Genomic DNA, 21,045 nt, shown 5'->3' with positions numbered 1-21,045 from the left:
ATTTGTTAGCTCATATCTACATCACTCCAATCTCTGCTTCCATTTTCACATACATTCTCTTATTCCCTGCTTCCCCTTATAAGGACCTCTGTGACTACATCAGTCCCACTAGGAGAATCTCCCCATCCCAAGACCTTTAATTTAATAACACAAGCCAAGTTTCTTCCACCATATAAAGTCATATCCACAGGTTCCAAAATAGGGATGTAGACATCTTTGGGGGTCATTATTCAATCTACCACAGGTGGTATCTGCAAAATTTCTCCTCTGTCAACTCTTTTACCCCCTTATAATTAATAAAAGTTTTGTGGGGAGGTATTTGAAACTATGTTAAGTTCCTCATTTATCATCAAACTTTCATCATTTATTTACTACAGTATAGTCTTAAATTTTCTCATTTTACTCAATGAATATTCATCCTTATTATTATTTATTTTAATGCTAAAATGTCTCAGGTCTGGTCAATGGAACCCTTTCCACATCATTCTCTGAGCACTTCACTTATGTTCCAGCACTTAGGCTAGTTTGAATGAATAATGTATCCTCTCCCTCTCTCCCTTCCCACCCTCCCACCACTGCTCACCTAACTTAAGGTTTTGCAGATACCTCCAAGTCCCATGGCATTTTCAAGCTCCTATGCTATGGTGTATGAGAGGTAATACACATACTATGAGCTAAGGCCTCAGACAACAGATCAGCAGCAGTATCCCTCTCCAGCATCTTTCAGGGATTGGGATACAACCAAGCCCCTAGCTTCCAGCCAACAGTCTTTTAGTCCCCTTCTATCCCTAAGCACCTGCCACTGCCTTTGACTTCCAGAGCCCAGTTGGCTCCCAATTTCAGCCCCCTCATTACTTTGCTTTCTTTCCCCCCCGAAGTTGGTTCATAAAGATCTTATTTTCAGCCTGGTTATGTCTTTTTGTTTGCTTTATACATTGATTTGGCCAAAAAGTTTGTTCAGCTCTTCCCATAACATCTTACAGAAAAACCCAAACTTTTTGGCCAACCCAATATGTCATCTATTTATTGCTACAGTTTGGAGAAGAGAATGCACTCAATCCTACATTCTCCAAGCCATCTTAAAAGGAAAGGCAGCTCCATTTCAACAGTGTTCTTTTAAAAAGAATAGATGCCAACATGTCAAATTATAGCAAAAAAGACATTGGAGAAATCCATATGATAGCAAGCCTGAGAGTCCTGGAGAGAAAGTGGCAAAGTTACTATCTTTAGGTGACCACTCCCCCAGACCCTGCCCTGTCCCTCCAGGTGCTAGCTCTGCCTGGTGGGGCTCAGGGAGGGGAGGAGGTGGAAAGCTGCAGGAGTACTCCAAAGGCCCTGTAGGATCCTGGATTGAGGCACCACTTCTGGCCAGGTCCAAAAGTAAGGCTGCCCTGGTGTTGATGCTTGTCCTGTAAGGTCCCCCAACTCCCAAAGGAATGATTCCAACTCTTAGCCAGGATCACTTGGCTGGAGGAGGGGGTGCTTGCTCCCTTGAAGCACCAGAGCTGTCTGCGGTCAGCACAGGTTGTAAGGCTCAAGTGAGAGGACACAGTCAGTCCACTGGCCCCATCCTGTCTTTCCCCACTCAATCTATTAGTATGTAAGGGGACCCTGAACCATTTAACCCTCCCCAAATCCACACACTTGCCCTAGGCATCCTTTCCCCAATGTCTGCAGATAGCTGTGCCCCACACCACCAGGCTTATTCCCCACTTCTTGCAGCGCTCCTTGCTTTCAGCAGATCCCGTGCGCACAGACTGGAGATCTTTTTCTGTAAGACCTCCTGAGTCCTGACAGGGCAAATCCTAGAGAACTGCCGGCTAGAGTACAAGCACTTTTCGGAAAGGTAAGAGAGCAAGAGCCAGGGTCCGCCTCAGTCTCCCCAGTTCCACAAAGGGTGCAGGCGTTGTTCTGCCAGCCTCCCTTTAGGGAAAGTGGGAGGCCTGAGTAGGTCTGGAAGTACCAAGGTCAGCCCGTGGGGGCGGGTGACGACCCTAGGCGGTTGGCTCAGAAGAGCCACTGGCGCCCCATTGGTGCTGGCCCCGCCCATTCCCGAGTGGGCGTAGCTCACAGCTGCTGCCCCCAGCGGGGTTCAGCTGGGCTCTCCGCGGGGTCCTAGTGCCCTCCGCACCGCCACTTCATACCTCCGAGGCCGTGGGCACCCGCTCTCACTAGCCTGCTCAAGGCTGCCGGTGCCCGGGCGGTCTGACCGCTGAGCTCGCTTCGGCTACCTCTCCAACCCCTTCCCGTCATGAGAAGCGCTCTCCCTCTGTTCCTTTTCTCCCTGGTTGCCCTTTGCGGGCGAGGTGAGTTCTTTCTGGGGAAGGAGGGAGGGGCGTCTGAGTCTGGCAGAGCCGGGCTGAACTGGCTATAGGTGGGAGCGAAGGGGGGGTGCTTAGCACCCGGGGGAGTGGCGCGAGATTGTCCCCGACGAGTGGGGGCGTGGGCGGGGCTAAGCCCACTCTCCAGCAGCAGGGGAGGGGCAGGGTGAATGGGTCTGCGAGGTTTGGGGTGGGGACCGCGTGTCCTCTGCGTGGCCACCAGGGCCACGCTCCAAATCGAGCGCCTTTGGGCTGGGTAGTGGGGCTGAGTGGACAGGAAGGTGTGCTCAATCGCAGCGCTATTGTAGAGACAGCGAAATTTAGCTTGGGGGTGGGGAGGTGGAGGTGGGATTCAACTTGCCAGTCCAGGTGTGTTTGAGGGGGATCTCCTAGGAAACACACTTCGTTGGCACCTCTGCCTCTGGTCACCCAACCCCTAGGAGTTGGCCGTCAGGACAGCCAGCTTGGCTGAGCGCAGGGCTGGTGAAGTGGGGTCTGCCACTCAGGAACCTGCAGACTCTACCTCGAAGGGAAACTCAGCCGTTCCCAAGCAGAGTCAGGTATGGTGAGGATTGCCTGCTCTGGGCCTCAGTCTCCCCATCTGTATTCCAAGGACTCTCAGTTCCTACCCTTCAGCCCAAGCTTGTCCTTCGGCTCTAGTCAGTCCAGAGGACCAGGGCTGTATCTTTCTTGGACAGAGACATACCAGGGGGTGTTGGAAGAGGATGGGGGGACATGCAAGTGTTCTTTTGGGAAGTGGAGCTCTCCCCAGAGATGATGTCTGCACTCCATGTGTGTGTCCTGGCTCTGTCGCCACTTGCTCACTGACCCTCTCTGGGCCTCCGTTTCCCTGTCTGTTCTATGGGTATGATATGCCCGGACTCGTGCCTCAGTTGCAGTGTTTCTCAAATATGGTCCTAGGGCCACCTGCATCAGAAACACCCAGTACACATCCCTGGGCCCCATCCTAGGCTCACAGGGTCAGAATTTCTGGAAGTGGAGCCCAGGAATCTGCATTTATACAAACAACCTGGTGATTCTTACACATGATTGGAGAAGCTACTGGTAATATATCATGAGCTCTTTGTAAAAGCTAAAACCCTCAACTTTGGGGGGGAAAAACATCCATAGCTTCCTTTTAATAAATGCAAATCTCTTGTTCCCTTCCTCTGTTAAGGACAAACATCCTCAACTGAAAATCATTCCGCCTTTCAGATGCCCACTTGCCAAGATTCCATAAAAGTGACCCTTCACTTTCTGTGGTTTGTGAAAAGAAGAAAGTGTTAGCGACCCATGGACTGTAGACTACTAGGATCCTCTGTCCATGCATGGGGTTCTCCAGGCAAGAATACTGGAGTGGGTAGCCATCCCCTTCTCCAGGGGATCTTCCTCACCCAGGGATGGAACCTGGGTCTCTTGCACTGCAGGCAGATTCTTTACCATCTGACCGTCTGAACCACCAGGGAAGCCCCAATAGCTGTGGGGCTCGTATTACAAACCAGAAGCTATTGCCTTTCCGTTTTTCCAATACAGCTTTTATGATAAGCTCTGCTTTTTCAAACTGTACACACACTCACCCAGTTTAGAATGCCAGCCATGGCTTCCTCGCAGACTGTCTCTCCTCTCAGACTGTTAATGCCTGCAGAGAAGGCCTAGCAAGACAAGGCCCTGGACAGAGGCAGGTCGGGCCCACTCCTTCTCAGAATCACTGGGTCATGACTGACCCCTAGTGGCCTCTTTGTGTATCTCTACCAGCCCCAGGACTCCAAGGTGACCCCCGACTGTGTCTGTGAAGCTTTCACCTCTTCTGGGCCACCCCTGTCATCTGGGAGTGAGAGGCCTGTTCCTTGTCTTTTAAACCTGGCAGGCCTCACAGGCATAAAGCAGCAGATTGAAAAGCCTAAACATGTATTATGTGAACCCCTCCCACCTTCGCTGGCCCCACCCCACCCTGCACCGTGCAAGCATACAAGTACAAATGCAGGCACAGGCGTGAGTACACACTTGGCTCTGGACCCCTCCATGGCCTCTGCAGGGACAGGCTCCTTAAGGGTGTGATAGAGGACCCAGGGGGTGGGGATTGGGGTGGGAGGGGGGCTCTCCCCGAAAGAGCTTCCTAGACCTGGCTCTGCCTCTGACTTGCTGGGGCTCCTTGAGTAAGTTCCTCCCCCTCTTTGGTCTCAGTTTCCCCAGATAAGAAATAGAGAGTGGGATAAGTGGTCTAAAGTTTTTGGAACTGCTTTCTCTGGAGCCCACAGCTGGTCCTCAAAATGGGAAGGGGTCCCTGGGGGCCAAATGAATGCCTGAGAGTCAGGACAGCCCCAAAGGTGAGCAACCTGAACCTCCCAGAGGGCTCAGAGCTGGAACATGGGCTCCCACAGCCTGCAGAGCAGCCCTGGCCTCTTAGATACCCAGGTAAACCAGCCTCCTGGGGCTGCAGAGACGTGGAATCCAGCCCTTCAGGGTTGGGGGCCAGGAACTACAGATTCTGATGTGAGCTGTCCCCGACACGCCAGATGGACTTGGGCAAGTCATACCCTGCTGAAATGGTGTGTCAACTCGGGGGGCTACAGACTGGCTTCCAGCAGCTGGCCTCTGGGAGGGGGTCCAGGATATGGGAGGCAGAGCTCAGAATGTAGGCCAGGCATCCACAGGACCCTCTGGGCAGCCTGGGGCAGTTTGGGGGAGGGATAGTGGGCAGCAGGTGCGCTGGGAGCATCTTTCACAGGCGCTGAATATTGCATCTGCTCCAGATAGGCAACGAGTTGGAAAGTGCGTGGAGCAGGCAGGGTGGTAGCTGCCCTCTGTGGCCTTGCATCCAGCCCAGCTCCTACCCAGGAGTCCACCTCAGACTTGCTCTGTCGGGCAGTTCACACTGGGGGTCCTCTGGCCACATCCAGAGATGCAATCCCAGTGCGGGGCCTGCTGAGCTAGCAGACCCACCCCCACCTCCCCAGCCTTCCTTATTCCCTCATCCTTTCCCCCTCTTTCTTGCTGCCCCACTGTTTCCTCTGTACACCCTCATCTCTTCCCTTATCCCTGGATCTCCTGCTCAGGTGTCCTTGACCTTCCTTGGAGGCTCCTTCTTTCCAAGGCCCTTCCCCCACCTACCCTTAACTGAAGTCACCAGAGTGAACATGACAGAGTTCCTGAACCTCACCTTCACTCCCAGACGTGTGAGAGAGACGGGACAAAGGCCCAGATGCCACGTGGCAAGAGATCTGGGGTGTGAGAAAGGGCAGCTGTGGGGCTGTGAGCGCTCAGTGGGGCTCACGACCAGGTCAGACTCCTTGCAGGAGGCTGCCTTTGCTGGGTCTCAAATATGGTTCTGAGCCCAGAACCCTCCTTTAAGCTCCAGACCAGGAGCCAACTGCCAGTTGGACCCCTTCATTTGGTGTCTCAAAGGCACTTTGCTTTCTGTAGGGCAGAGTCTGAGACTAGGAAACTTGCCCCTGGCCCAGGCCTTTTCTGTTTTAATGAAAGCATCACCATCTCCCCAGCTCTGAACACAAATTCACATTTGAGTAATGTCTCTCCTCCACTACACGGGAGGCTCTCTGAGGGCAGGAACCATTTCTGGGTCTTTGCTGGCTGTTATACCCAGCACATAACGCAGTGCCTGGCATAAGAAAGACACTCAGATATTTGACGGCTGGTGGCTATTCTGGCAGAAGAGTGCACTGGAAGACTTAGAAGTGAGACAGTGAAGGTCACATGGGGAAAGGAAAACAGTATATATGGCTGAAATATAGAGCACCCAGGCATAGAGGTGGAGAGGCAAGAAAAGATCAGGTTGAGGAAGTAATGCTGGTGCCAGGAGCAAAGGGCTCTGGATGCCAAGCTGAACCATGGAGATGTGAACTCTGCCTACAGCTCTGAGAGGTTATGGGCAGGGATGGGCTCTGATCCAGTAGCTGTAGGAAGACCACTCTGGCACTCATGGGACATGGCAGCAGGGGCAGAGTTAGGGTGGGAAGACCAGCAAAGAGGTCTCCCTGGAAGAGCCCGGGGACAGGGTGGTGAGCCAGGATCGGGGCTGGAGGGATGGAGAGAGGAGGACGGACTGAGTGACTTGGAAAGTAGAGGAGACAGAACCGGGTGGCCACTTGGATGAACCAAGAGAGGGGTCAGAAATAGATGTCCCGGTGCCATTCACTGTCAGAGGGGGACAGAAAGAAGATGTAGGGCAAGAGGAGAGAGAGCTGAGCTCTGTCTCGGACAGATATAATTGGAAGACCCCAAGGAGAGGCAGGCCTGCCAGCATCTTAGCTGCTCCGACCGGCCCTGAGGGCACCTGTGTTCCCTAGCCTTTGCAGCTTCCCCTTTCCTTGCCATCAGTTGGGTGCGGATCCTGCAGATCTGACTGTGTGCTTTCCCAGGGGACTGTCGTGTGGCCAATGCAGAAGAGAAGCTCATGGACGACCTTCTGAACAAAACCCGCTACAACAACTTGATCCGCCCAGCCACCAGCTCCTCCCAGCTCATCTCCATCATGCTGCATCTCTCCCTGGCCCAGCTCATCAGCGTGGTAGGTACCGGGGACAGATGTGCCCCAAGGTTATTCATCTGATCTTTTTCCATATGTGAAAATTAAGGAATTTGCCTAAACTTTGAGACCCCTGACTCGGCCTCTAAGTTATTATTTTTCTTTCCCAAACTGCTGTCTGTGTCTTTGCACTTGCTCTTTTCTTTGCTGGAGAGGTCTTGCCCACATTGTACACTCTTGTTCCACACTTTGGAGCCACCTGTACATCCATGACCCCAGTACCAATTACAATGCTTTGGCTTCAAGCATAGCTGGATGATCAACAAAGCATCCGACTATGAGTGGCTAAAACAATAAGGACATTTGTTATATCACATAACAGGAGAGCAGGCCAGTCGCTTCAGTGTTGGTTAATGCAGTAATTCAGTGATGTCAGGATTCTAGGTTGTTGGCAGTGATGTCAGGACTTTGTCATTCTCTTGTTTCCTGCCACCCCCCCCAACATCCATCATGGTCATAATATGGCGGCCATGGTTCCAAACATAAAATCTTCACGACAGTGTCTGTGGCAGGAAATGGCAAGTCTTTTTTTGGATACCTTTTTGAGTATGAGGAAGACTTTCCCAGAGACCTCCCCACCTCTGGGCGTCCCAATGGCCAGGGCTACAGCTCATGCCTAAGCTTTCGCTGATTGTTGGCTGGAGGAATGGCATTACCGTGGTTAGCTAAGACTTAAATAACATGTGGTGAGACTTGCCTGGTGGTCCAGTGGCTAAGACTCCATGCTCCCAGTGCAGGGGGCCTGAGTTCCATCCCAGGTCAGAGAACTAGATCCTGCATGCTGCAACTAAAGATCTCGCATGTTGCAATGAAGACTTACAACTGAGACCTGGCACGGCTAAATATATAAATAAAGGGCGTGGCTAGGAGGCCGGAGAAGGGCCCATGAAGTTCATGAGTATGCAATATCTAGCAAAGTCATAGTTTTATTAACAAAGACGTTGTAAGGGTGGAATGACCACTGAGTAGGTGGCCAACAGACCTGCCACAGACAGATGGGCCTCCAACTGGCCATAAACATCTCCTCCTTCTACCCTATCATCTCCCCGGTCTGTGGAACAGATGACCTCACATATCCCCTACCTATTCGGGGGGAAATAGGAATCAGGGTACAGAAACTGATGGCTACAGAGACCCAGGTGTAGGGACAGGGCCAGAGTCAGCTGCTGCCTTGGTCTAGCCAACTGGGTGAGGGTCTGGATAAATGAAGGTAGTCACTGTGGGTATGGAAATGAAGAATGGATTATAGAGTCCACAAGTAGGGTGGTCGTGTGTAGATGCGGGACCTGGGTAGGGGTGCTGAGGAAGGCTGAGGTCCAAGGAGCTCCCTCTCTCCCCTCTGCTGTCTCTGACTTGGGGGTGCCTGAGAAAACCGTGGCTCATTGTTAATGTTCCCTGTGGCCCTTTCCACATCCCCACGCACGGGTTTGGAACCCTGCCTCTGAAAGCGGCTCTGAGAGGAGCACTCACATGGGGAGTGTGTGGGGTACTGTGTCCAGGGAAGGGGAAGGAGCCAGCCAAGATGGCTGAACCTCCTCTGGTCCAGCGATGGCCTTCTTATCCCCAGCCTCCCTCCCTAGCCCAGTCGGCCCCCACAAAGCCAGCCCCTCCAACCTATAGACCTGCGAAGGCTTTAGCCAAATTACTGGCTGGCTTCCTCCCCTGGGAGGAAGCACAGCTCCAGAATGGGGGAGGGGTGAAAAGCCTGTGCTCTCTGCCCCTCTGCTCTCCGCAGGCCAACTGGAAGGAATAAGCGCTTCCGGCCAGGCCGCTCCCAGGCTGGTGTCTGAGTGTTATTGTCCAGCCAAGGGCTTTTTGCTTAATGGGGTGAGCCCAGCTGCTGCCCTAGTGAGGAAGGACAGGCAGGCAGCTCTCTCCACCCTTCCAGGGTCAGGCTGCCCCTCCCAGATCTGCTCTGTGGGGTGACAGAAGTTACCAGAAAGAGGAGGGCACACAGCCTCCAGCCCCCACACCTGTGAGCTGTCATAATCCTGAAAGCTATGTATGGAACAGATGTGAGGTTTGGGGGCTTACTTTCCCTACTCTATTTCAGGGTTTGGTTTTCCAGAAGGGAGGATTAGGGCATAACCAGTTTAAAGACGCAAGTTCCTAGGGCGCAAACAGGGAGTTTGTGCCATGCGAAGGCCAGCAGGCCTTCAGAGATTGCACTCTGGGAATGCTGGGGCTGTCTTTGGGAAGGCAGCTGCTGGGGAAGCAGAGAGGACTGAGACAAGGGACTAAAGAACAAGAGGCCTTTCTGAGTGATAGCATTGTTCTATACCTTGAAAGGAGATGGGCTACCTGGATAATGTATTGTTAAAACTGATCAAACTGTACTTCTTAAGATCTATGCCTTTCACAGTATGTAAATTGTACCTCCACTTAAAAAAATTTTTTTTAAGGCAGATGAAGGTTTTTAGCTTCCATTAATGGCAGAGTTGCTTGTTGCAGATTAACTTTCTCCAAGAACATTTAGGAAAGCTAGACAAAAATGCCTCTTCTCCCGACAGTTAGTTTGAAGGTCTTAGAGAACTTCTAGGTCTAGGATTTGAGGGACCAGGACCCAGGAGGTGGCCCTGACAGTTTCTGGTGCTTTCCCCCTCATTTGGTGATTGGTAAACATTGGGCCAAGGGGCTAGGGAGCTGAATCCAAAGTGGTGGCTATGAGGTTGGGAAGCCTAGCTGAATCATTGCCACTCTTGCAGGGCTGAGATGACACAAATTGGAATTGGAGCCCCACCAGGGAGATGGGGCCTTGGTGAGAACATTGAAAAGACCATCCCTAAGAACTGAAATGAGTCAAGAACAGACCAGCCCTCACAAAAATTAAAACCTGCTTCGAGCCAGCTCAGTCACAGATGATGAAAATGATTTGCCCTTCCTCTGACTGCCTGCCGTAAAGCCAAAGTTGGTCCTCCCTGAAGGCAGATAAAGTCAGATGAAAACCTACCAAGAAAGCAATAAGACAAGATGAAAAAAGAAAAGAAAAAATAAGAGATTAAAGAAGGGAAATACACCCAGATGATTCAGATATTGAAGTCATCAGACATAGACTTTAAAATAACTTGCATTATGATGGTAAAATGTATGTTATATGTATTTTATCACTACTAAAAATAAACAAAATAAATTTTCTTAAAAAGAAAATACCATGCATTAATATGTGTAAGAAACTTAAAGTGATAGAGAATTTAAAATGTATGGGATGGGTTTAACAGCAGATTGGTCATAGCAGAAGAGAAAATAAACAGCAAGAAAGAGCAATCGAAAACATCTAGACAAATGATAGAAAAAAGGAAGGAAACCATGGAAATGAAGATAATATGGTAGGTGATAAAAACGTCAGGTCTGACATGTGCGTCTAGGGTTCCTGAAAGAGTGCATATAAAAATAAGACAGAAGCAATATTTGAAGTGATTCTGACTGAGAATTTTCCAAAACTGACTAAAGATACTAAGATACAGGTGCAAGAGGCTCTATGAACCCTATGTGGGATAAATACAAAGAAAATCTTACCGAGGTACATCATAGACAAACTCCAGACCACCAAAGATGAAGAAAATCTTAAAAGCAGTCAGGAAGAAACAAGTCAGAAGAAACAATAAAACTAAAACAGCTGCAATGGAAGCCAAAAAATTAAATGACATTTTTTAATGCTGTAAGAAAACCCTGCAAACCTAGATGTATGCAACCAGGAAAAAAAATAATTAAAAATGAAGGTTAAATAAAGATGTTTTCAGACAAAAAGAGAGAGAGAATTTAATAAAAGAAGACCCAATACTAAAGGATGTTCTTTAACCATAAGGAAAAATGATCCCAGATGGAAGTACAGAAATGTAGGAAAGAATGAAGCATAACAGAAAGGGTAAGTATATGGGTGAATTTGAACTGATATTGACAGTATAAAACAAAAAATATATCATGCAAGGTTTTTATTTTATGTAGAATTAAATACATAACAATAGCCCCAAAGTAAGGAGGGTGTAGATGAAATGTTCTGAAGTTCTTGCCTTGTTCTAGAAGTGATAAAGGTACTAATTTATATTAGGTGCTAAAAGGTTAAGTATATGCATCTTGCAGTCTCCAGAGTAACTACTAAAAGAAGAGTCACATTAATAAGGGGAGAAATGGATAATAAAATAGTTAATCCAAAATAAGGCAAGAAAAGAGAGAAAGGGAATAAACAGAAAACAGGTAGATGATAGGTTTAACCCCAAATATATCAGTAACTACACTAAATGTAAATGGCCTAAATACTCTAATTAAAACAAGACCTTTGGGGGGAAAAAGACAATTGACATGCATCTTCTCTCTCCTCTTTCCATCTACCCCTCAAGAGCCTAGAATGTGGGTATAATGGCTGCAGCTGCAGTAGTCATTGTGGACCATGCAGATGAGGACCACATTCTAGGTGTGGTAGAGAAGACATCTGGAAGGTCCCTATTGACTTTGCAGAGCATAACTGCCATATTACCTTGGAGATACTTCAGGTTTGGTTTCAGACCACCACAATATAGTGAATATTAAGTCACATGACTTTTTTGGTTTCCCAGTACATATAAAAGGTATGTTTACACTATGCTGTATTAAGTGTGCAATAGCATTATGTCTAAAATGCAATGTACATAACTTAATTTTAAAGTGCTTTATTGCTAAAAAAAAAAAAGCTAACCATCATCTGAGTTGTAATTTTTTGTAGTAGTAACATCAAAGATCACAGATCACCAGAACAAATACAATAATGAAAAAGTTTTAAATGTTGCAAAAATTACCAAAATGTGACATAGACACACAAAGTGAGCAACTGCTGTTGGAAAAACTGTCAATAAGAGGCTCCACACAGAGTTGCCACAAACCTTGAATTCAGAAAAGATGCAGTGTCTATGAAGCAAGAGATGATAGTGGCAGAGGAGATGGGCGGAAGCAGGCAAATCTGAGACTTGTGTAGGGTCCCCAACCCCCCAGGCTGGCACTGTGGCCTGTTAGGAACTGGGGTGCACAGCAAGTGAATGGTGAGTGAGCGATCGAAGCTTCATCAGTATTCACTGCTGTTCCCCATCACTCCCACGACCACCTGAGCTGTGCCTCAGGTCAGATCAGCAGGAGCATTAGATTCTCATAGGAGCACAAATCCTAACCCTAAAGGCAAGGTGGAATATCCTGAGATTGCCACAAAATAGAAATAAAGTGCACGATAAATGTAATGCACTTGAATCTTCCTAAACCATCCCCACCCCCCACCTCAGTCCATGGAAAAATTGTCTTCCACAAAACTAGTCCCTGGTGCCAAAATGGTTGGCACTGACCTACAGGACTTACTGATGGATCAGAGAGCCAGCAATCAGGGACACCTGCCAGGATTACTGGCTTGTGGAATTGTATGACTGGGGTGCCATTCACTGAGATGGCAATGCCAGTGGAAGGCCAGGTCTGGGTGAAGATAAGGAGCTCTGTCTCAGGCACGCTGGTTATGAAATACCTCTGAGCCTTTTGCAGATGTTAGGTCAGTGGTTGGTCACATGGCCCCGAAGCTCACAGCCTTTTGCTTGATAAAGTGGGATCTGTTTACCTCCTACTTGGTGAACTGATAGCTGCATTTCCCTCCCCAGAATGAGCGAGAACAGATCATGACCACCAACATCTGGCTGAAACAGGTAAGTGCCCTGCAGGGTCCCCAGCCCGAGGAGACGTTTTCTCCAGGGCTGCCCCTTGGCAGCGAGGGACCTACAAGTGACGGGGCCTTGCCTGTCTGCTCAGGAATGGACAGACTACCGCCTGGCCTGGAACAGCTCCCGCTATGAGGGTGTGAACATCCTGAGGATCCCTGCAAATCGCGTCTGGCTGCCTGACATCGTGCTTTACAACAAGTAAGTGAAAGGGTTGGCCACGGTGGTGAGGGCCAAGCCTGGGGGTCCTCCAGTCCTGGGCTTCACCCAGACCTCCCGGCTGTCACGCATCAAGAGGAATTAGAGAGGTACAGAGCCCGCACCCTCAGTTACAGAGAGGAATCAGAGACCAAGAGATGGGAAGGATCTTAGGACTCAGGCACTGCTGGCACCAGGGCCAGCCTTCTGACCCCGAGTCCAGGGCTCTTTCTGTCCTCCATACCGTCTTTTTGACTGTCAGTTGCTTTGACTGTGTAGCACTGACTTGATATGCATACATATTTCAGGTAGGTTGAGGGGGCTAACAGACTTCCCAGGTCGTAGTTGTACCAGCAAAAGCATGAAATGATCATGAGTAGGTGGTGTAAAAACAGAAAGACCAGACTTCAAATCTTAGAGGTACTGCTTACTAGTTTTCTGACCTTGAAGGATGCTGACTTCTCTGAACCTTGGTTTTCCCATCTGTAAAATGGGGACAATAATATTAATAATACCTACTTCGTTGGACCGTTATGAGGCTTAAATGAGCTCCTCTACATAAAGCCTTTAGGCTGCTTCATGGCAGAGTCTCTCTCTGCTGTGCAGTTGCCAATTAAGCAGGCCTTTCCACTGAGAGCATGGGGGGTTGGAAGAGTGACTAGTGAGAAATGATCCCACAGGGCCCTTTGGCCAGTTCTAAGAACAGCCAGATGCCATCTATGGGCTTCATGATGTTCTCCTCCATGCCTTGCCTCTGCCCCCAGCGCCGACGGGACCTACGAGGTGTCTCTCTATACCAACGTGGTGGTCCGCTCCAATGGCAGCGTCCTGTGGCTGCCCCCTGCCATCTGCAAGAGCGCCTGCAAGATCGAGGTGAAGCACTTCCCCTTCGACCAGCAGAACTGCTCCCTCAAGTTCCGCTCCTGGACGTACGACCACACGGAGATTGACATGGTCCTCAAGATGCCCTCGGCCAGCATGGATGACTTCACCCCCAGTGGCGAATGGGACATAGTCGCCCTCCCTGGGCGAAGGACAGTGAACCCGCAGGACCCCAGTTATGTGGACGTGACTTACGACTTCATCATCAAGCGCAAGCCGCTCTTCTACACCATCAACCTCATCATCCCCTGCGTGCTCATCACCTCCCTGGCCATCCTCGTCTTCTACCTGCCGTCCGACTGTGGCGAGAAGATGACGCTGTGCATCTCTGTGCTGCTGGCGCTCACCGTCTTCCTGCTGCTCATCTCCAAGATTGTGCCGCCCACCTCCCTCAACATACCGCTCATCGGCAAGTACCTCATGTTCACCATGGTGCTGGTCACCTTCTCCATCGTCAGCAGCGTCTGCGTGCTCAACGTGCACCACCGCTCACCGAGCACGCACACCATGGCGCCCTGGGTCAAGCGCTGCTTCCTACACAAGCTCCCCACCTTCCTCTTCATGAAGCGCCCCAACAGCAGCCCCTCTAGGGTCCCCCAGTCCAGCCAGGCTCGCCTGACCAAGTCTGAGGCCACCACCACCACCACCACCACCTTGGCCATGGGCCCCACCAGCTCGTCCAACCTCTATGGGAACTCCATGTACTTTGTGAACCCTGGCTTGGCAGCTCCCAAGTCTCCAGCGGCCTCAGACTCAGCGGGTGTCCCCAGAGATTTCCGGCTGAGGTCTTCTGGAAGGTTCAGGCAGGATGTGCAGGAGGCTTTAGAGGGCGTCAGCTTCATTGCCCAGCACATGAAGAGTGACGATCTGGACCAGAGTGTAAGTTGCTAGCCCAGCCCCCAACACCCACCCAGTGGAAGAGGTTTGGACTCTACTGTTTCCCATTTCCTGAAGTTACTTCAGGAGACAAAGGCTGTCAGATCTTTGCTTGAATAAGAAATCCAAGAGTAAAATGAGTTTTAGTTCAGTTTTGTGCATCCAGGGAGAGGAAGGAAGTACCAATGATCCTTTTTAGTCTGTTTTGGGTTCCCCCAAAGCAGAGCTCGGCGTAAGGACCTAGGCAGAGGTAGATTTTTTTTCTGAAAAGTGATCCCATGAAGCACATTAAGGAAGTGGAGAAAGTGAGACCGGGAAAGGAGGAGAGCCAGTGTGGGTATCAGTGAGCAGGATACTGCTGTGGGCTCTGGGGCATCAGAGACCCCCTGCAGAAGCGTGGGAGCATGCCTCAGAATCAGCCCCTTGGAGGGAAAAGGGCATTTGCCCATCTCTCCCGTCCCCCACTGCTCGAGTAGCCCTGGGGCATTAACTCCCCTGCACTTCCCGGTGACGCCAGCTGGCTGTGGAGCAAGCAGCTTTGGTGCGGGAGGAAGCCCAGGGGCAGAGCAGAGAGGAGAAGCAGGCAGGAAGTGGGAGGCTGACCGTGGGCTGGAAAATGATTTTGCAGCCTTTAGGGACACAGGTGGGCCAGGGCACCCAGGATCTCCGCTCCCATGCTTGTCAGGCTTGCGAAGAAGCCACGCAAACATTTCTAGCTTTTAGGAGGGTAGAACTATCCATTCAAATATTATTGCAATGGTGACTACAATTACAGATTTCCGAAAAAGAGGTTAAGCTTACTTTCACAGGGCAGAGCAATGAGTTCTAGAGCTCAGGCATCTCAATCGATTCCACTGAACAAGTAATGCTTCAGAGGACAATTTTATGACAGCTAAACACAGAACGTAATGGTAACAGTTAGCAATTTTCCAAACCCGGCAGGAGAACAAGTTTCAGAGTCTTGTGAATGTTCGCATCTTAACACCTTATCGGATAAGATTCTTTGAACAGATTTGTTTTATGAGACAACATGCAGCTTCCCCGGGGAGAAAGAGGGCATCTCCACGTTCTTACCTTCCTGCAATTCCTTTTCACCGGCCTTATTCTCAAGGGATGGTTCCGGGATTCCATTAGTTAGTGCCGAGAGAAAAGAACAGGGTGGAAAAGCTCCAAAATTACACTGTGAAAAAGCTTTGCTAACAAGCAGAATATAGGACACAAGCTCTTCTCCACCCTTGTCCTGGGAGTGTGGTCCTTGGACCAGCCGCACCAGCCTGGCCTGGGAGTTGGTTAGAGAGCCTGCGTCTCAACTGCCTGCCCCATCTTTCCACCGCCATCCCAGACCTGGTGGCTCAGCAGCTACATTTTCACTGGATCCCCAGGGGATGCCTAGGCTCAGTCCAGTGTGAGAATCACACAGCTCTATAGAATGATCAGATTTCACTTTCTAAAAAGTAGATTGAATTACGCTTGCTTTGGTTCAGAACCATTCAGTAGCTCAGCATCACCTAATTCATTGACTCCCAAATGTTCATATGCAGCCTGGGGCCCTGCTGGCTAATTAGGAACCACTTGGGCAACTTTTCAAAATACAGCTTTTGGGGCCACCTGTTCTGACTGAGCCGGAACCACTGTGGGAGACAGTCCAAGGGCCACATTTTTGACCAGACCCCTGCCAGTTCCTGTGCAGACGCAGGGTGAGAAGCCAGTCTCTGCACCCCTGGCTGAGCCGGGCCCCCACCCTGAGCTCTCTCTTCTAAAGGTCTCACGACCCTCTAGCCTTTCCTCTAGACCTCCTCCTGTTTCTAACTCAAATAATTAAAAGCATCTTGTGGGAAGGAGCCAGGCATGACCCACAGTTACCATAACATAATGGCCTATGTCCGTTGAGCTCCAACCACACATCAGGCGCTCTGCCAGGACCTCACAGACGTTACCGCTAACTCTCCCAGGAACCTGTGATGTGGCATTTACTTAGACTCCCATTTTACAATAGAGAAACTAGGTCCAGAAAGGCTCACTGACTTGCCCAAGGTCACACAGCTAGCACGGAGCAGAGCCTAGCTCCACACTCACATCTTTCTGATGTCGTTAACATTTCTTGCCCTTCCCAGTGCCTTGCCCTGAACTGACACATGGTGGCCTTATTTGTTGATTGACTTTCTCATGCCTAGCTGGAGAAAAGAGGCTTTCTTCCCTTCCAGAGTGTGCTTGCTTGCCCCTAAGCCAGCCTGGGCTGCTTCTCATCTTCAGCACTTTCACCCTCCCTGGTGATTAACGGGTCTCTATAAATAGTGCAGAAATATAAAAGGGGGAGAGGCACACACACACACACAGAGTCGTTGGCAGTTAGGGCTGTCAAAAAGAAACCCAAGAGCCCCATGTGAAGAGTGTGAGGTTTCTGCAGCGGTTGTGTTTGGCTGGGGGTGTGGGACTGGTTGACCAGCGGTTGTCCTGGAGGGTAGATGCCCACCGCTGACCAGCGCTCTGACAAATTGGGTCACTGACACCAGCCTGCCCATTGCTGCCCCAATTTCCAGCTCCAGAGCCTCTGCTGAATTTTGCCGATCCAGCCACTCTCCACCAGAGCAAGTTTGCATTCAGAAGGATCCAGACAGACTGGGCTGGGGGAGGTGGGGGAGGAAGACCAGGAGGCTGGGTCTCTCTGGGGGCATCTCCCGCAGGCCAGGGAGGCAGGCACATCTGCAGTGGCACCTCAGGAGGCCAGCCAGGTTCCTGCCAATCCTTTATCCCACAGCTGAGTCTGAGAAGAACCACACGGAGCATTGTGATGGGGGCGGGGAGCCGGGGGAAGGGCAGGAGGGTGGAGGAGAGAAACCCAGATGATGTAGAAGAGTGGGTCTTGATTAGAGAACTAGCAGACAATCTGCTGTTAACGGAATTGAGCAAATTAAACAGGATTGCCAGCTGTCCTGCAGGCCCCACTGCCCAGCCCCCACTCAGCTCGGTGTACCCCAAGTCTTCCTTTGGGTGAAGCCAGCTCAGACAAGGGGCTTGGGGTGGAAATGAGAACAGGCGCCTTGTGATCCTCAGGTCCTGCCCTGCTTATGTGTAATCGTTTGGTTTTGAATCGCATATGTAGCATCAATAACCCCTTCCTCCTAACCTTCGTGTCCAGCGCAGCTCCCAGTGGCTCCATGATGCCGTGGAGGAGGGGTGGATTGAGATAGGGGTGTGTAGGGGTGGACTGAGGACCCGAGAGGCACACAGGTTCCCAGCTGAAAGACCAGCCTCAGACTCAGAACTTGCCCTCCAAGTACTAAGTGGCCTGCAGGGTCCTGGCCAGAGAGTGGGGCCCCGACTCAGGGGGAAGAGGGAGAACAGGACCCCCTCCCTCGGCCCCTGTAACCGGCCCCTCTGTCTGCCCACAGGTCATCGAGGACTGGAAGTACGTGGCCATGGTGGTGGACCGGCTGTTCCTGTGGGTGTTCGTGGTTGTGTGTGTGCTCGGCACTGTGGGGCTCTTCCTGCCTCCCCTTTTCCAGACTCACACGCCTTCTGAAGGACCCTAGGCTGCCCCGTGTGTCTGAGGCCCCCAGGATGTGGGGTGAGATGCTGGGAGTGGCCAGGTGGACAGTGTGCCGCTTCCTTCTGGGTCACGGCAGATGAGGCCCTAAAGAAATGAGTCTGTCAGCCACCAGCTCCATCCAACAGTCATAGGCATGGAGGGAGGCGGGAGAGGGGGCACGGCAAGGATGAGGGGCCTGGACTGTCCTCTCTGAAGGCCTTGGTAGAACCCCAGGAAACCCCCCAGCAGAAGGGTCTTTGGACACCTTAATTCTGGCCTATCTTCCTTCCCCAGCAGACAGTGCAGATAAAGATGAGCATAACATTGTCATCCAAGATGCCACCAGGCATCTTACCTGCATCCCGGCCTACCTCTCACTCCATCTCTCTCCACTCCACCTGTCCACGGGGTTCACTGGCCTTCTCTTAGTCCCTCACGTGCTTAAGTATCTTCCCAGCTTAGCGCCCCTGCCTTTGCTGTACATTCTACCAATATCTGCTTCTCTGGATGCCTCGAAAGCTCTCCAGACGGCTGCATCATTCAGGACTCTGCTCCACCCCATCGTTTGTCCAAGGTCACCTCCCCCAGAGGCCTCCCTCAGCCCTTCATTCCAAAGCACTCTCCCCCACAGCCGTGTTACCCCACCACCTTCCTCCAGTGCCCCTCGGCACCCAAGGCTCTCATTAGAGCATTTATCATCCACCTCTCACCCACTAGAGTGTGAACTCCATGAAAGCGGGGACCTAGACCTTTGTGTTCACTGCGATATCCCCACAGGACAGAGCTCAGCACACAGTAGGGGCTCAATAAATGTTTGTTGAATGAATACATGGCTCCTATTCCTCCTTCCGGCATCCTCCTCTGAGCTTTTCTGTGGTTCCCCACCTGAAAGGAATGGCAGTCTCCTCCACGCTCCCCAGCCCTGGTCACGTTCTGTTTTTCATCCTGCTTGGGTCAAGTGTGTCTCCTTCACTGATGCTCTGATTGGCTTCCCCCACATATTATGTTTTGCACAGTGCCTGGCATGTAGTAAGCACTCGAAATATTTGTGGAATGGAGGAGGAGCTTTTTAAAAAAATCTATTTTAAAAAGTATACAGTAAAACTGACTTTTATGCACTGTTCTGTTAATTTTACACATGTATAGATTCATGTCTGGTGGTTCAGATGGTAAAGAATCCACCTGCAATGCAGGAGACCAGGGTTCAATCCCTGAGTCGGAAAGATCCCCTTGAGAAGGAAATGACTACCCACCCCAGTATTCTTGCCTGGAGAACTCCATGGACAGAGGAGCCTGGCGAGCTACAGTCCACGGGGTTGCAAAGGATCAGACCCAACTGAGCGACTAGTGCACACATGTGCACGGTGAGTCACTTCAGTCGTGGATTCAGGAATCGGACCTGCATTTCCTGCGGCTCCTGCATGGCAGGCAGGTGGCTCTTTACCACTGAGCTTCGGGGGAAGCCCAACACAAACACAGATTTATGTAATCAGGATACAGGAGACACTCATCACCCAAAACAGTTCCCACCTGCTACTCCTTATGCTCATGTGTCCCCACCTCTAACCCCCAGCAACCACTGAGCTTTTCTCCAGTACAGTTTAGTCTCTTCAAGAATCCCTTCGTCTGGAGAGTGACTTCTTTCATTCAGCATAATGCCTTTGAGATTCATCTAAGTTGGTGAGGGTACCAATAATTTGTTCTTTTGCATCCATCATATGTATGTTGAAGCACATTTTAGGTTGTTATCAGTTTGGGGCAATTATCAATAGCGTTACTAATCCCATGGACGGAGGAGCCTGGTGGGCTGCAGTCCATGGGGTCGCCGAGAGTTGGACACGACTCAGTGACTTCACTTTCACTTTTCACTTTCATGCATTGGAGAAGGAAATGGCAACCCACTCCAGTGTTCTTGCCTGGAGAATCCCAAGGACGGCGGAGCTTGGTGGGCTGCCGTCTATGGGGTCACACAGAGTCGGACACAACTGAAGCGACTTAGCAGCAGCAGCAAACATTTACTTATAGGATTTTGTGTGATCAAAAGTTTTCATTTCTCTAGATAAATACTCAGGAATGTGATTTGTGGGTTACATGGGGTGGTTGTTGTTCAATCACTAAGTTGTGTCCGACTCTTTGCGACCTCAAGGACTGTAGCACATCAGGCTCCTCTGTCCTCCACTATCTCCCAGAGTTTGGGCAAATTCATGTCCTTTGAGTCGGTGATGCTATCTAACCATTTCATCCTCTGCCACCCTCTTCTCCTTCTGCCTTCAATCTTTCCCAGCAACAGGGTCTGTTCCCATGAGTCAGCTCTTTGAATTAGGTGGCCAGAATATTGGAGCTTCAGTTCAGCATCAGTCCTTCCAATGACTATTCATTGGAAGGGCTGATTTCCTTTAGGATTGAGTGGTTTGATCTCCTTGCAGTCCAAGAGACTCTCAAGAGTCTTCTCTAGCACCAGAGTTTGAAAGCATTAGTTCTTCAGTGCTCAGCCTTCTTTATAGTTCAACTTTCACATATGGGGAGAGTATGTTTAACTTTAACTTTGCCAATGGCTAGCGATGTTTGACATCTTTTCATGAGTTTTTTGCCTTTTTTGGTCAAGTGTCTGTTTAACTCTTTTGCTCATTTTAACACTGCATTTTAGTTTTCTTACTGCTGAGATCTTACAACTATTTAGGTATAATTTATGTATTGGATATTCCTGGTGGCTGAGACAGTGAAGAATCTGCCTGCAGTGCAGGTGATCCGGGTTCAATCCCTGGGTCGGGAAGATCACAAGGAGGAGGAAATGGCAACCCACTCTAGTATTCTTGCCTGGAGAATCCCATGGACAGAAGAGCCTAGCGAGCTACAGTCTATGGGGTCACTAAGAGTCGGAGACGACCGAGTGACTAACACTTTCACTTTATACTTTATGTATCACAAAATCCACCCATTTTAAGTGTACAATTCAATGAGTTTAATAAGTTTATCATTATAACTCAGTTTTAGAACATTGGCATCATTCTAATAAGATCCCTCATA

General features: G+C 50.2%; 1 protein-coding gene across 1 annotated transcript; it reads left to right on the top strand.

The window, feature by feature from the left end:
• The first annotated feature begins 2,120 nt into the window (after nucleotides 1-2,120).
• Nucleotides 2,121-18,844, top strand: CHRNB4 (cholinergic receptor nicotinic beta 4 subunit). The gene is made up of 6 exons (XM_004017822.5): nucleotides 2,121-2,306; nucleotides 6,701-6,849; nucleotides 12,477-12,521; nucleotides 12,625-12,734; nucleotides 13,496-14,492; nucleotides 17,882-18,844. The coding sequence occupies exons 1-6, from the start codon at nucleotides 2,252-2,254 to the stop codon at nucleotides 18,020-18,022; spliced, it is 1,497 nt and encodes a 498-aa protein (XP_004017871.2). The 5' UTR covers nucleotides 2,121-2,251; the 3' UTR covers nucleotides 18,023-18,844.
• The last annotated feature ends 2,201 nt before the right edge of the window (nucleotides 18,845-21,045 follow it).

This window comes from Ovis aries, chromosome 18 (genome assembly GCF_016772045.2).
Source record: "Ovis aries strain OAR_USU_Benz2616 breed Rambouillet chromosome 18, ARS-UI_Ramb_v3.0, whole genome shotgun sequence".
Taxonomy (NCBI): Eukaryota; Metazoa; Chordata; class Mammalia; order Artiodactyla; family Bovidae; genus Ovis; species Ovis aries.
The sequence above is the reverse complement of the archived record's forward strand: the minus strand, read 5'-3'. Positions and strand labels throughout refer to the sequence as shown.

What these genes read in the sequence shown, in the direction of transcription:
- CHRNB4 (XM_004017822.5), top strand. Translation starts at nt 2,252, where the DNA reads ATGAGAAGCGCTCTCCCTCTGTTCCTTTTCTCCCTGGTTGCCCTTTGC. An exon ending in TGGCCCAGCTCATCAGCGTG is followed by an intron (nt 6,850 to 12,476) that starts GTAGGTACCGGG and finishes TTCCCTCCCCAG; the next exon opens with AATGAGCGAGAACAGATCAT. An exon ending in GTGACGATCTGGACCAGAGT is followed by an intron (nt 14,493 to 17,881) that starts GTAAGTTGCTAG and finishes GTCTGCCCACAG; the next exon opens with GTCATCGAGGACTGGAAGTA.